We start from the raw sequence: 16,141 nt of genomic DNA, 5'->3' as shown, positions 1-16,141 counted from the left end.
TTTGTATTTTGGCAGGAGTTCCTAGACAAGTATGAAAGTTTTGCTCAACTTGTTGCCAAGATTTACCCCTCAGAGATCACACCATCTGCCGTAGAAATGAGAGACCTTCTGGCTCCCATGTAGAGAGTGAGAGAGAGAGAGAGAGAGAGAGAGAGTCTTGTATAATCTTGAATGGTTTCTTTTGGAATAAAGAGGTGTAGCCTGCTCTATTTATTCTTTTAACCCATTTTTCCATATAATTTGATTTACTGTACCAGCATTTTCGAGCATCTCTTGGTAGTCGAAATAGGTTGAAGAAACTCTTGTATAATTGCCACAATACACGGTATATATATATATTGTGCATGAATAGGCTTTTCCCCCCCACTTCTGTTGGTTCTTGTTGTTATAGATGTTTCGTGTGTTAAGTCAACGAACATAAACAATAATTAAGCTTGTTTGTGTTTATTTATTTAAAAATCAAGTTCATGGCGGCCTTTGAGACTTGATCCATAATTAAGCCCAAGCTCAAACATCGTGTGTATCAATCAGTTCGATATTCTTAGAAGTGGGATTGTGTTGGCATGCGAGTGTATCAGTTTGTCACATGGTTTATTACCTTGTTTTTTTCACAACTCTTTAAGTGCTGTGAAATGTCACATCAACTTAAATAAGAGAACCATATTATGAGTATACATTAGATTGAGTGGCTGCAAGCCTGCAAGTATGATTGTGAGTTTCTTGGTTGTTATGGAGGTTAGGATGTCTCTTGCCTTCGCTCTGTACAAAATAAAAACCTGCCTCTTGAGAATGCCTGTACAATGGGCCGCCAAAAGTAGAGAATGGACTATCTGAAATGAAATCAACTACCGACGTGAAACATTCTATCACTAGCTTGATTTGCAAAAGCCTCAAAGAAAGCATTTCAAAACTCTGATTTCTAAACAGAGACCCTACAGAGACTTCATATAGTTTTAGTTATTAAAGACGACAAACTTTTGCTGAGCCTCCGGAAGAAGTCGCCATAAATACAGAACTCTCCACAATCTTGCAATTTTACAATCCAGCTATAAGGGTGTACCCCCACCATCTGACATAAGAGATGCAGCCGCAGCAGCAGCTGTGGGAACAACCCCTGTTGAAATGCCTGGTTTCGACAAATGTAGGAGCCTGAGAAAAAAATGCCAGAAGCTCAGAGATGCTACAGCCGGACCAAAAATTTAAATACTATGAAATTTCAGGACATGCAACATCAAACATGATTTTTATCATCCTAACCTAATTGCACTTTTCAAGACCCACCAACTATTGAGTCCCACATGGAACAATGCGAACAAATGATCACAACCAGATGATCTAAAGGCAACCTCTATCATAAGACTTATATACAATAAGCAGGTTTGCCAAGTATTGAAAGCTTCCTAACTATGCATCTTAAGGAAATGATAAAAGCTCTTACGGTGCAAGATATTCACAGAAAGATGACACCGCTGCAACAACTTCAGAATAATTTTCAGCTGACGCAGGGGCCGTCACTTCAACCAGCTGTATACCAGGTGTTACAGGCACAGCCTCGTCAGTTGCATGTAGTTTCAGCATCTTATTAACTGAGGACACAGTAACAGTGATCTGGGCACCCCTTTGGAAATGGAAGGTGAATCCCACTCTTAGCAGCTCATGGTCTAACTTGTAGCCTAGTGCATAAAATAAGCGGAGCGCATTCTTGCTAACTTTGCTTTCCACCATGGTCCTAACTAGAACCGAAATTTGCTCAGCACCTGCACCCCTCATTGCACCTCCTATATGTCTAACAGTCCTACAGAATTTAATTTTGACTAATTACAATAACAAGCAGATGTAAACACATCGACACATACAGAAAGAATTTGATAAATATGATGGGAAGGGGAAAATTTTAAGTTTTACCATGTGGATTCAGGCTGCTCAAGATCGCATAAGAGTCGAACCTCCGAAGCTACAACCCCTAAAAAAAAGAAAAGAGAGAAAAGGGAAGAGTGTGAGAAGATGACAATATTGTCAGGTACACAGCCTACCAAATATAGTCCTTACTGTGCTTTTCATTTGAACATATATACTCACCCCTTTCATATGAACATATACACTCATATGGAGTGAGATAACAAAGATCCTCAGAAAATCATGACATGTTAACATTGTTATTTACAAAATGTATAGCAGTTAGTTTGTGACTTTAACAAGCATCTATATTTATATATAACTGGGTAAGCTCTTATGACATATATACTCACCCCTTTCATATGAACACATATACTCACCCCTTTCATATGAACACATATACTCACCCCTTTCATATGAACATATATACTCATATGGAGTGAGATAACAAAGATCCTCAGAAAATCATGACATGTTAACATTGTTATTTACAAGATGTATAGCAGTTAGTTTGTAACAAGCATCTATATTTATATATAACTGGGTAAGCTCTTATGACATCCTCCGAAAATCATGACATGCTAACTTGATTATGTATAAAATGTAATTATGAAAAAATAATTACATATAAATGTGGTAGCATTTAGTATACGACTCTAGCATGCATCAATATATGTACATGGCCAGGTAAACTATTTCTTCCACCACTTTTTCACTTTTCATTTTCTTTCAAGTTTCAACTCTAGGTGGCTGGGTAAGCAACTATGATATAGTTTCTGCCGCTTGTATGATATGAAAGCATGAGTTTAAAATAACATAAAACAAAGAAAGATAAATTACAAATCCCACACTAAAGAAAGTATAATAGAATACAATTAGTAGTTTCTTCTTCTTCTTTTTCTATTCTTCAACTTGATATCAGAGCAGGGGTTCTTAATTCAAATTTTGTCTTCGTAATTTCCTTCACATTTCAATTAAATATTTCATTTGTTAAGACACACTTATTGAGGGAGAGTTTGAACTCACATGTGAGGAAAATGTTAAAACATTAATTAAGTGATTAAATGCACTATTTTCTATTAGCTTAAGTTTTTGGAATAATTGATGATTTAACACTTTTATGAGAACAAATTCCCAGGTCACTTAATTGAACTATGCTAGAAGCTAAACAACCAATAAGTGCGAACATATAATTAGAGTCACAAAGTGAAAGAATCAGATGGGTGACCAACATGGGTCAAAATTGTATCAAATAACTAGGCTATTTTCATTGACTTCAGTATAGGTTCACAGAAGGTTAAGGAGCCATTCCGAATTCGCCTGATAAGTTTGACACATTGGTTTATCAAGCTTACCCTCACCATACAGCTCCACATCAGAAAGAAAGCATACATACATAAACTTACCAAGGTTTGGGCCACTTTTAAGGCATATTTCATGGATTCTCAAGCGCTCTTTATGAACACCACAAAGACCCTGAAGAAGAATCTCGAGGGCCTCAACATGCTGCAAAATGTAAATCATGTCTAAGATACAACTTGAAATACCATGCCTCACTTTTTCCAAAATTGAAAATAGAGAAATAAATAAATAGATCTTTCGAAGGGTTAGCAGAAAGAAAATGGGAGGTAATAATCATCATCGTTAATTTGTGGGCGTAAAAAATGATTTAATTCCATTACCAAAAAAATTACTAAAGATAGAGCGAGGGGTTAAAGTAAATTAGGAGACATGCATGATATGGTCAGTGTTCGATACTAGAAAATGTTGACATTTGGTAATTGTATCAATATGCACATGTGCTTATAAAAGCCATACAGCAAGCAAATCAAGTTGGATGCACTTGCAAAGTAGAGTAGCATAGGCTTAATCCACCACGGGAAAATATATGACCTTATTTATGAAGAACAAAATGGAAAGGCTTTGAGAACAAATTGTACCAAGGAGGCTCAATCAGTTCTTGCAGAGGGAGGACACGAGAGTGAGCTTGAGCAAATTTCAAGGGCAAAGAAACTACTTGCAACAGAAAGGCGCAACAAAGGATAAAGTGGCATAGGATGGAAATTACATTTATATTTAATTAACTTTAAGGTTGAAGAATAGTTAAGTGAAAGACCAAAATTATAGGATAAAAGAAAAGTTAGAGGCAAAGAGGAAATAAGCTAACCACTCCAAGGAGAGGTCTAGATTGCCTCAATGGAAAGATTTACACAAAATTGGCTCAAAGAGAGCAAATGTAAAGAAAAAACACAACACAACCAAAAAACAGAAGTTAAAAAGAACAAAAAACTAATAATAAATATAGAAAAGAGGATCAAAAAATATAGTTGAGATGGAGTTTCATCACACTCCATGCAGTTGACAGGAAATAATGAGCATCATTACCAAGAAAAACAATTACCTATCCAAAGAAATGCAAAGAATTGTTCTCAACAAAAAAATCTTCTTGAAGAAAGAAGCGCAAGTATAACGAATGTTAGATAGGTCTGGTTTGGATCAGAATCCAACAATGGTACAAAATCTCCCAGCAAGCTCAAACACGAAAGTCAAAGATACAAGAGAATCAAAAGGCTGAGTTATAGACAGAAGTGCACGTGTGCACGCACGCATAAAGACTTTCAAATAATTTTTAAAAGTGACTTACACATGCACCTATTGAGTCTTGAATCCTTGACTTCAACCTCCATCCCGTTCTCAAGGGAGAACAAAATGTCATTTAACAAGGGCTCATTGACCAATCATGCTTTCGAATAATATAGATAAGTCAAAATTTAAAACTGAGAATAGTTTATATTGCATTGGCATTAGAATATAATGTTTTTGCTATTGTCCGTGGGGCCAAATTTTTTTTTTTTTTTTATAAGTAAAGTTTATATCAAAAGCGCAGAGGGGGACAACCCAAGTACATAGAGAGTATACAAGAGAAAACGCTTAAAAAGAAAAAGAGAAAAGAACAAGAAAATCAAGATAGCTAATCACTAAAGGGACAAGCCAAGTTGCAGTCCAAGTGAAAAGCGTGTAGAAGAAGAAAGCCATGAATTCCTCCAAAGATCTCTTCGAGTCCTCAAAGCATCTTGCATTCCTTTCTAACCATAAACACCACATTAGGCATAGGGGAATCATCTTCCACACAACAGCGCTCCGAGAACGCCCCCCCCAACCACCAACAAGCAAACAAATCCACCACCTTACTAGGCATAACCCATGACAACCCAAACCGGCTAAAAATAGCATACCATAAAGAATGAGCAATCTCACAATGGAGAAGAAGGCGATCAATCGTCTCCCCGTCCGATTTGCACAAGCAACATCTATTGATCACAATAACATTCCTTCTTCGAAGATTATCAGTCGTGAAGATCTTCCCTAGCACCGCCGTCCAGGTAAAGAATACCACTTTCGAGGGTGCCTTGGTGCGCCAAATGCTCTTCCAAGGGAACGGACTACCCTCTGTGCTGGCCAAAACATTATAGTAAGATCGAACATCAAACTTCCCCTTATGAGACGGAATCCACCAAATTTTATCTTCTCCTTCCTTATTCATTCTATGGGAATACAACTGAGTGTAGAATGAGGCTAACACTTCCAATTCCCAATCATGAATCAACCGAAAAAAGCTAACATTCCATTGAAGACCACCACCCGTGAAGTCCATATTGTCAGCAATTATAATAGCACACAATTTTGTGATTGAATTTGTAAATCACCGTAATTGAATTCACGGTTTGCATGCTATATATATATAGTGATTTACAAGAGCAAGAGATTACATAGAACTCCTAATTCCTATCCTATAATACATTGGATAACTATTCAAGAGTTTAGATAGAGTCCTAACTCCTATGATATTTATCCATTGGATAATTATCTCTAGAGTTTGGATAGACCTAAACTACTAGTAACCAGAACACATTAGATAATTATCTCTAGAGTTTAGGTAAACCTAAACTACTAGTAATCGGATAGGAATGTGCTTCAACAGCCCCCCGCAAGCTTAACGGGGGAGAACACACGTTGAGCTTGGCACTGAGGGTTTGAAATCTCTTAGCTACAATCGGTTTAGTCATCACATCTGCAATTTGGTCCTTGCTAGATAAAAACAGAATCTGGATAGATTTATCTGCCACTCGGTCACGAACAAAGTGGAAGTCTATTTCCACGTGCTTGGTTCTTGCATGGAAAACCGGATTAACCGATAAGTATGTGGCTCCAATATTGTCACACCATAGTTTTGGTGGAGAAGAGAGAGTGATTCCTAAGTCTCGAATAAGGGCTTGTACCCATAGAACCTCTGCAGTGGCATTTGCTACAGCTTTGTACTCGGCTTCAGTGCTGGAACGAGATACGGTTGGCTGTTTCCGTGAACTCCATGAGATAAGATTAGCTCCAAGAAAAACACAATAGGCGCCTGTAGACTTGCGATCATCCGGGCAACCTGCCCAGTCAGCATCTGAGAATGCCTCTAGGTGAGAGGAAGAGGTGTGTTTGAGCAAGAGACCATGGGACACTGTGTGCTTGAGGTACCGTAGTATTCGTTTGACTGCCTGCCAATGTACAGTAGTTGGACGATGCATAAACTGACATACCCTGTTGACTGCGAAAGCCAAATCTGGTCGTGTTAATGATAGGTATTGGAGAGAACCTACAGTACTTCGGTAAAGTGAAGGATCATCCATAGCTTCGCCACTGAACGCCGAGAGGGAGCTAGAAGAAGACATCGGCGATGACACCGGTTTGGCTTCATCCATTTTTGTGCGTTTCAGCAAGTCAAGTATATATCTGCGTTGTGAGAGGAGCAGTCCACTGTCTAGATGCAAGACTTCAATCCCAAGAAAGAAACTTAGATCCCCAAGATCTTTTACAGCAAAGTCTACTCGAAGTAGTTGCAATAACTCGTCAATAGCAGCCTGATTTGAACCAGTGATGATGATATCATCGACGTAAATGAGGATGTAGATGGTAGTGGCAGCCGACTTGAATGTGAAGAGAGAGGAATCTGCCTTTGATGCCGTGAACCCGATGTCAAGGAGTTTGTTGCTCAGCCGTGAAAACCAGGCCCTAGGAGCTTGCTTCAACCCATAAATTGCTTTGTCTAGCCGGCATATATGATTAGGAAAAGAGGAATGAGAGAAACCTGGTGGCTGGCACATATAAACCTCTTCGGCTAGGTGTCCATGTAGGAATGCATTCTGTATATCTATTTGTTTCATAGGCCAGCCAGCTGAATGTGCTATGGATAGGACTGTTCGGATAGTAGTTGGCTTCACAACCGGACTATATGTTTCTCCAAAATCAATCCCGGCTTGTTGGTGAAAGCCCTTTGCCACAAGACGAGCTTTATGTCTCTCAACCGTGCCATCAGCCTTTCTTTTAAGTTTGAATACCCATTTGCAGCCTACAACGTTTTTGGCCTTGTGAGGTGGAACAAGAGTCCATGTCTGGTTGCGTAGAAGCGCATTGAACTCCTCTTGCATTGCCTTTCTCCATTCTGGAACTAGAACAGCCTTGGTGTAGCATGTGGGCTCATCTAGATTAGAGTCCAGCTGGGAATGTAAAGCATGAGGTATGGGGTACCGAATGCGACCATCCGTGAACTGTCGTGGCTGTGTGATGTTGTTTTGAGCACGTGTAACCATGTGATGTGTCCGTGGAACAACAAGTGGAGGAGGAGAGTCCACAACTTCAATAGAATCTGCTGGAAAAGTAGATGTGCTACAAGGAGAAGAAGGTTGTACCAGGGAAGGTGTTATAGGTGACACAGGAGGAGGTGGAGGCTGACATAATGGGATTGGGCTGGAGGAGACAACAACCGGAATTTGAGCAGATCTGATAGACGAAGTGGAGACTTGAGAGGGATCTGAAGGTTGTTCCAAGAAAGGGAATGTAGACTCATGAAAGATAACATCCCTGGAAATATATATGCGGCCAGATTCACGGTGATAGCAGCGGTAACCCTTGTGGTGAGTGCTATAGCCTAAGAACACACAAGGTTTGGAACGAAAGTCAAATTTATTGGAGTTGTAGGGTCGGAGGTGGGGAAAACATGCACATCCAAACACTTTTAAGAAGGTATAATCTGGCTGTTTGGAAAAGAGTTTTTCAAAAGGAGAAGCATGATTAAGAACCGGGGTAGGTAATCTATTTATGAGGTAACAAGAGGTTTGACATGCTTCGTCCCAAAAGAACTTGGGTACTCCACTAGTAGCAAGGAGTGCGAGAGTGGTGTCAATGAGATGACGATGTTTTCTCTCAACGCATCCTTGTTGTTGGTGGGTATGAGGACATGAGAGACGATGATTGATTCCAAGAGATTGAAAATAGGTGGTGAGTGAACGATATTCACCTCCCCAGTCGGTTTGAACATGCTTAATTTTAGTGTTAAGTAAACGTTCAACCATTTTTTGAAATTGGATAAATACGGTTTTGACATCAGATTTATTTTGAATGGGAAAGAGCCAAGTATAACGAGAGAAAGAATCAATAAAAGAAACATAATATTTATTGCCAGAAAGTGAAACAACTGGGGATGGTCCCCAAACATCTGAGTAAATTAAATCTAGAGGATTACAAACATCCAAACTAGAGGAACTAAAAGGTAATTGATGGCCCTTGGCAACCGGGCATGCTGAGCAGAAAACTCGAGCTTTATTGGACTGAATTGGAAGACTAAATTTGGATAGAATGCTCCGGACGACACGAAAAGCTGGATGTCCTAGGCGCTTATGCCAGTGATCAACCGAGGTCTTCTCACCAACCATGACGCGTTTTATTGGAGGAGATGCAGGAGACGTGTGGAGCTGGTAGAGGCCATTGTTAAGTGGGCCGTGATGTAGAGGAATCCTTGTGCGGGAGTCCTTTATAACAAAGTGGTCAGAATGGAATTCAAAGAAAACACAATTGTCTTTAGCAAATTGGCTAACAGAGAGTAAATTTTTGCATATATCGGGAACTAACAAAAGTTGTTTGAGAAGGAATTGACGACTTGGTACAGAAAAAGTAGCAGACCCTATATGAGTTATAGACAAACCTGATCCATTGCCGATACGGATTTGATCAGAGCCAGAGTATTCCTCGGATGCAATATTCAGATTTCCCATATCATTGGTGAGGTGATGGGTTGCACCGGTGTCTGGGTACCATTCCTCATCCGAGAACAGTGATGGAGAGGAGTAATAAGCTTGAGGAGATGATGAAGAAGCTTGCTGGAAATTCTGATCAAACCTGGAATAACACCTAGGAGCTGTGTGCCCATGTTTTCCACATATCTGACAGATGTGGCGTGGGGCAGCATTGCTGTTGTTGGAGTAGAAAGATCCCCGAGCATGGTTTGGAGAGAAGGTTCCACGACCTCGAGAGCCACCACGACCTCTAGAGTAGGATCCACGGCCACGGAACCCACGGCCACGATTGAAATAGCCACGAGCAGTAAAGTGAGCTGCTGGTTGTGAGGCATCAATGAATGAGAGTTCTTGTTCCAGCCGAGCTTCATGTGCCAATAGATGGCCATAGACTTCTTCAAGAGACATGGGATCAACCCGTGTGGTGACTGAGGTCACAAAGGTATGATAATCGGGGCCCAAGCCAGCAAGTAGGAAGGAGAGGCTTTCAAAATCGTTGAGTGGCTGTCCAGCAGCAGCCAATGTGTCACTCATGTACTTGATTTTCTGAAAATATTCTGTGATGGTGGAGTTACCTTTCTTGGCAGTGGCTAATTGAAAGTGGATTTGCATCACCCTAGCACGTGATTGGGAAGCAAACATGGAGACTAAAGTTGTCCATAAATCATAGGCCGTTGCACACCCCACGGCATGTACTACATAGGCGTCCGAGAGGGTGGAGATGAGTATACTAAGGATCATCTGATCCCTCTGAGTCCATGTGAGGAACTCAGGATTGGGAACGGTGTCTAGAGCACCTTCTTCTTTGCTCGTATTGGAAATCATCTTTGGTGGAGGAAGAGAGGATCCATCCACAAAGCAATAGGCATCCTGCCCTTTAAGATAGGCCAAGATCTGAGTACGCCATGCCATGAAGTTGTCTTTGGCCAGTCGAATATGAAGTGAATGATTCATATTTGGAATTGTGAAGGCCACAGCTTGGTGGTTGTTGGCTGACTGATTTGTGGTGAGATTGGTTGAGCGTGGTGATTCCGAAGAAGAAGATGAAGATGAAGATGAAGCGGAAGACATGAGAGCAAGAGACGTTAGTCTATGAGGGGCTCTGATACCATATAATAGCACACAATTTTGTGATTGAATTTGTAAATCACCGTAATTGAATTCACGGTTTGCATGCTATATATATATAGTGATTTACAAGAGCAAGAGATTACATAGAACTCCTAATTCCTATCCTATAATACATTGGATAACTATTCAAGAGTTTAGATAGAGTCCTAACTCCTATGATATTTATCCATTGGATAATTATCTCTAGAGTTTGGATAGACCTAAACTACTAGTAACCAGAACACATTAGATAATTATCTCTAGAGTTTAGGTAAACCTAAACTACTAGTAATCGGATAGGAATGTGCTTCAACAGCAATAGACGCGTCTTTAGCACAAGCTATGTTGTATAGGCCTGGGAAGACTTCCTTAAGACACACTTCTCCACACCAAACATCATCCCAAAATCTGATTTTGGATCCATCACCTGGATCGAATCTAGTGTGGCTGGAAAATAACTGCCACCCCCTACTAATATGCCTCCAAAGACCCACCCCATGAGGCCCAGAAGTGTCAGCAAAATGCCAACCACCCCACTTAGAACCATACTTGGCTTCCACAACAATTCTCCACCAAGCCTCCCTTTCGTGTGCATAACGCCACAGCTACTTCCCTAGCAAAGCCTGATTGAACAGTCTCAACTTTCTGATCCCTAGACCCCCTTCGGAGATAGGAGAGCAAACCTTGTCCCAATTAACCAAATGAAACTTGAACTCATCGTTTAAATCTCCCCACAGAAAATCTCGTTGGAGCTTCTCTATATGCCTGGCCACCGAAGCAGGAACAGGGAATAGGGACAAAAAATAAGTAGGAAGATTAGAAAGAGTGCTCTTTATAAGAGTAACCCTACCTCCCTTAGAAAGATAGAATCTTTTCCAACTTGCCAACCTACGATCAATCTTTTCCAAAATATCATCCCAAATGGTTTTGGCCTTAAAGTGTGCGCCCAAGGGGAGCCCCAGATATTTCAAAGGCAAAGACTCCATTTCACAACCCAAAACACCAGTCAATTCTCCCATGTTGGCCACATCACTTACCAGGACCAAAGCTGATTTAGCCATGTTCAACCTGAAACAGCCTCAAAACAGACAAGGCTTTAATTGAACGGATTTGATCAATATTCGCCCCACAGATAACCAATGTATCATCTGCAAAAAGAAGGTGAGATATGTTAACCCTCTTAGATAAACTGGCTCCCACTGAGAAACCCGAGATAAGACCACTATCAAAGGCAGTAGTAATCATCTTACTAAATGCCTCCATAATAATGACAAACCAAAACGGAGACAACGGATCCCCCTGCCTCACCCCTCGAGAGCTACTAAAGAAGCCAGCAAGAGTGCCATTGATCAACACAAAAAAACGAGCAGTCGAAATACATTGCTCCAGCCAAGAACACTATTTCTCACCAAAACCACTCCTCAACAAGTACAAAAGAAACTTCCAATCAATGTGATCATAGGCCTTCTCTATATCTAATTTACAAAGCAACCCCGAATCCCCAGAACTGATATGCCTATCCAAACATTCACTTGCTATAAGAAACGAGTTCATGATTTGCCTGCCTTTAACGAAAGCGTTCTGAGGCTATGAAATCACCCTATCCATCACCCTCCTCATCCTATTAGCAAGAACTTTGGCAATAATCTTATAAACACCACTTATGAGACTAATGGGACGAAACTCCTTAAGCTCGGATGCCCCAGGAATCTTTGGAATAAGGGAAATAAAAGTAGCATTAAGGCTTTTTTCGAACTTACCACGGGTATGAAAGTCTGAAAAAACCGCCATAATGTCTTCCTTGATCACTTCCCAGCAATCTTGAAAGAAAGCCACTGAAAAACCATCCGGCTCAGGAGCCTTGTCTCTATCCATACCTTTCACCACCTCCAACACCTCCCTTTTCTCAAAAGGAATTTCTAGCCGATCAGCCTCACCTGCTTCCAAACTTTCAAAATCAAGGTTATCCAATGTAGGCCCCCAATTGCATTGTTTGGAGAACAAAGACTTATAGTATTGCACTGCATGATCCCTAATGATGTCTTGATTAGAAGTAGGATAGCCATTAATACGTAAGGGACTCAATGGAATTACTCCTTCTATTAGAATTGGCAATCTGATGAAAGAATTTAGTGTATTTATCTCCCTCCTTAAGCCATCAGATCCTAGATTTTTGTCTCCAACTGATTTCCTCTTGTAATAGAGCAATCTCCAATTTCCTAACAACCACCCTTTTTCTTTCCTTCTCGTCTTCACCTAATCCTCTCTCTTCCTCCAACCTATCCAAAGTCTTCAATTCCTTCGCTTTTTCTATGCAGATAGCGTTCACATTTCCAAATTCGACTTCATTCCAATTTTTGATGTCCATCTTTAAAGCCTTAAGCTTCTGGGCCAAAATGAAACTCGGAGTGCCAAAGAAATTATAAGACGACCACCATGCCCGCACCCTATCCACAAACCCATCAGTTTTCAACCACATATTTTCAAATTTAAAAGGCCTCTTACCCCTATTCAAGCCATCACAATCGAGCAAGATGGGAAAATGATCCAAACACAATCGAAGCAACCTTTTCTGGATCAGGCTAGCATATTAGACTTCCCATTCCGGAGAGACTAAAAAGTGATCAATCCTAGACCGAGAATAGGAATTGGACCAAGTGAACGTCCCTCCTGCAAGGGGAAGATCCATAAACCGCTGCTCTGAGATGAAAACCGAGCAATCTGACATTGCTGTGTTGAATCGCGCTCTCCCCGACCTTTCACTCGGGAAATGAGTGACATTGAAATCTCCACCGATAACCCATGGCACCTCCCATTAACTAATAAGACCAGCCAGCTCTTCCCAAAGAGACCATCTAATAAAATCAAGATTCGGGCAATAGACCCCCACAAAAGCCCAAACAAAATCATCCTCCACATTTTTGAAAGAACAAGCTGCTACAAACTTTCCCACATAGACCTCAAGCTTCGTGACCACCCTTTTATCCCACATCAACAAGATGCCCCCCGAAGCTCCATCAGCAGCAACAAAACACCAATCGCCGTAAGCGCAACACCACAACTTTTTCACAAACCTTCTACAAATAAACTCCATCTTTGTCTCTTGGAGGCATACAACATCCGCCTTCCATTGCCTAAGCATATTTTTCACCCTTAAACATTTATTACCCTCGTTCAAACCCCTCACATTCCAAGAAATAATCCTTGGCTTCATAACAATTATCGTTGAGCCCTACCCTTAACCCTCCCCCAACAAGCACTACCTTCATAATTAATGGAGCATGCCAGATTATTGAGTTCTCTCGAACCTCTCTTACCCGCTTTAGAGGCCACACCCGCTCCCTTTCCTTCATTGCTTGCAAATAATCCGTGGGGCCAAAAAATTACTTATCAAAAAAATAATGTTTTTGCCTATTGTAAGGAACCCTTGTTTTCTTGGTAATTTTTTGCTACATTAGTTCTTGAAAAAAGCTTTTGGTACCCACTGAGGTTCCTATGTACCAACAGGATTCAGGTTGTAAATGGTTCTAGTACCTCCCTTTTGGAAATGCATGACTTTCTGCTCCACCTTATGCATATAATAGCCAAATATATGGGGTTACGATCACCAGAAAGTTGCTTAGGATGTATCACTGCCTATTAAGACTAAAGACGCAGCTTAGGCTGTGCCCCGCATGGAGGCACAGTTATAACTAAATATTTCAATGCACTTCAGGATTTTGTGGTGAACTTATCAAGACAGTGCTGCTGAGTGGTCATATTTTCAATCTCATATCATGGTCATTCTCTATAGTATTACCTTTTGATGCATATATGTTTCTTGGTCACTGCATCAACATCTTCATCAATCCTCTATACTAATGGAAGCCAACGAGTCAAGTAACACGATTTTATACCAGTTTTATTATAAAAATTGCTATCTAAGAAAACACAAGAGAGTAGAAGCTATAGGCAGGTAAAATTGGGCAGAACATCTTAAGCACTCGAAACGGAAATCAAAGCAAAAAAACATTGGCACCAACTAGAAAGGAAAAAGCTTTTGAAATTTACCTGGGTCTCAATAATTCCCTGAACCACGCACTCCATCCAAATTAGCTTTGATTTATCTCCAATGCACTCCTAACCGAATAAGATAACCAAAACCAGGGATGAACTTTATAGCAAAACACAGGTAAATATCGAAAATCCGAACCCTGAGTAAAAGCAATCATTGAAATGTGTAACATGCTAAGCATTGCAAGGACACTTGGCAATGGCTTAGGAAGACACGTGGAAGACCATAAGCTGCAATTCTTAAACAGTTTTCAGTTTCTGTTATTTCAGTTAAATCTGTTAAAGAAGTTGGTTAGCTGTTAGTTGGTTAGTTTGTTGATTGTATTAGTTGTGAGTTGGTTAGTTGTTGATTGCAGCAGGCAGAAAACAGCAGTATAAAGGCTGGGATCACTGTAATCAAGTCTCAGTTTTTGGATAGTAGATGCTCAGTTGTGAACTTGGAGGTTGAGCATCCTCGAAGTTAAAAGCTATGAAGTCATGAATATCAATCATATGGAGAATTACAAGAGAGAAAGAAATCATCATGATTGCAAGTAGCTAGAAAACTTTATCGTTTGTGGGCAAATTGGGCTTGAATGAGAGTATAGTTTAATCAATAAGCCTTTTCAGTTTGAATTGAAATTGAAAAAAGTTTTGAACCAAAGCCTCTTTTAAGTTTTTCAATTTTCTGGACTGATCATGAGCATTTTATGAGTTTGGTGAATCATGGTTGGCAAAGACAAGTTAGAGGTGTTCTTATTAATTATAGGCTTTCTTCAAAATTAAAATCTGTAAAGGAATTCTGAAAATAAAGATTAAAAAGAAATTTATGGAAGTCGTCCATAGAAGGTCACTACAAATATTAATTCTCAGTGTTTTTTTTTCGGCGCTGCTAAACCTAGTGTTGTAAATGTTATTTTTTTCTTGGCGTATAACCAAATACCGAGAAAATTTTGAACTTTCACGACATTATTTTATCAACGTTTATCATACACCGCAAATTTATCAAACGCCAATAAATCCTTGACATATATATAGCTAAAAATTTTGCACTTTTACCTCTTTTTGTTTTATGGGATCATTCAAACCCATACTAAAAACCAAGGATAATTCAAAAATCTCAAGTATGACCACCACCCACTTCCCCGATTCACGTAAAACCCAAAATCAAGAGCCCAAAGACTACATTTTACACTACGCACCACTCAGATCCACCCACCACAAGTGCAAAGACAAAAACAGAAGCTTCTGAAGCTTTTCTTGGGCCCAAGAAAAAAACAAAGAACAGAACACAAAATGTAATAAAAATACGTTGTCACCTCCAGCATATGATTCTCAAGAATTATTTATTCGATTTTAAATCTGGGTGAAGGAAAACAGAAATCAGGAAACCAGGAGACGGATTTAAGAACACACCTGCGGGTTCGATGGAAGCGATCTACGGTGTTGGCTGTGTCAATCGATGGCAATGGCACGCACGAATTGCAGAGGAGATCAGAGGGAGAACGTGAGAGAAGAAGAAGACGAAGAGACCCAACGCCAGCGTGAATTGCAGAGGAGATCAGAGGAGAACGTGACAGGAGAAGAGGAGCGTGAACTAATGTCGCTGCTAAAGGTCACATTTCTTGTAGGGAATTGATATGAAAGCATGCGTTTTTAAATAGAGATAAATTACAAGTCCCACACTAAAGAAAGTACAATAGAATACAATTAGTAGTTCATTTATTTATTTTTCTCATTCTTCAACTTGGTATCAAAGCAGAGGAACAAACAAGAGCTCATATTCTCTCAATTGCAGGAGTAAATTCCACAAACTCTTATGAGAAGTATCTCGGCCTCCCGGCTCTAATAGGCAAATCCCGTATCCGTTCCTTTAAAGGAATACAAGGGAGAATTTGGGAGCGTCTCAATGGATGGAAGGAAAAAAATTTTGTCCCCCGCAAGAAAGGAGGTGCTTCTCAAGGCAGTGGTTTAAGCTATTCCCA

General features: G+C 40.2%; 1 protein-coding gene across 1 annotated transcript; it reads right to left on the bottom strand.

Annotated features, from left to right (window-relative positions):
- Window positions 1-831: 831 nt before the first annotated feature.
- LOC132165744 (mediator of RNA polymerase II transcription subunit) lies at window positions 832-15,838 on the bottom strand. Its single transcript, XM_059576422.2, has 6 exons — window positions 15,573-15,838; window positions 14,175-14,243; window positions 3,303-3,402; window positions 1,906-1,963; window positions 1,439-1,795; window positions 832-1,149 (listed from the first exon to the last, which is right to left on the bottom strand). Exons 2-6 carry the CDS (start codon window positions 14,208-14,210, stop codon window positions 1,047-1,049), a joined length of 654 nt encoding a protein of 217 aa, XP_059432405.1. The 5' UTR covers window positions 14,211-14,243; window positions 15,573-15,838; the 3' UTR covers window positions 832-1,046.
- Window positions 15,839-16,141: the final 303 nt, after the last annotated feature.

The sequence above is a fragment of the Corylus avellana genome, chromosome 11 (assembly GCF_965113065.1).
Source record: "Corylus avellana chromosome 11, dhCorAvel1.hap1.2, whole genome shotgun sequence".
Lineage (NCBI taxonomy): Eukaryota > Viridiplantae > Streptophyta > Magnoliopsida > Fagales > Betulaceae > Corylus > Corylus avellana.
This window is presented reverse-complemented; position numbering and strand designations above follow the sequence as displayed.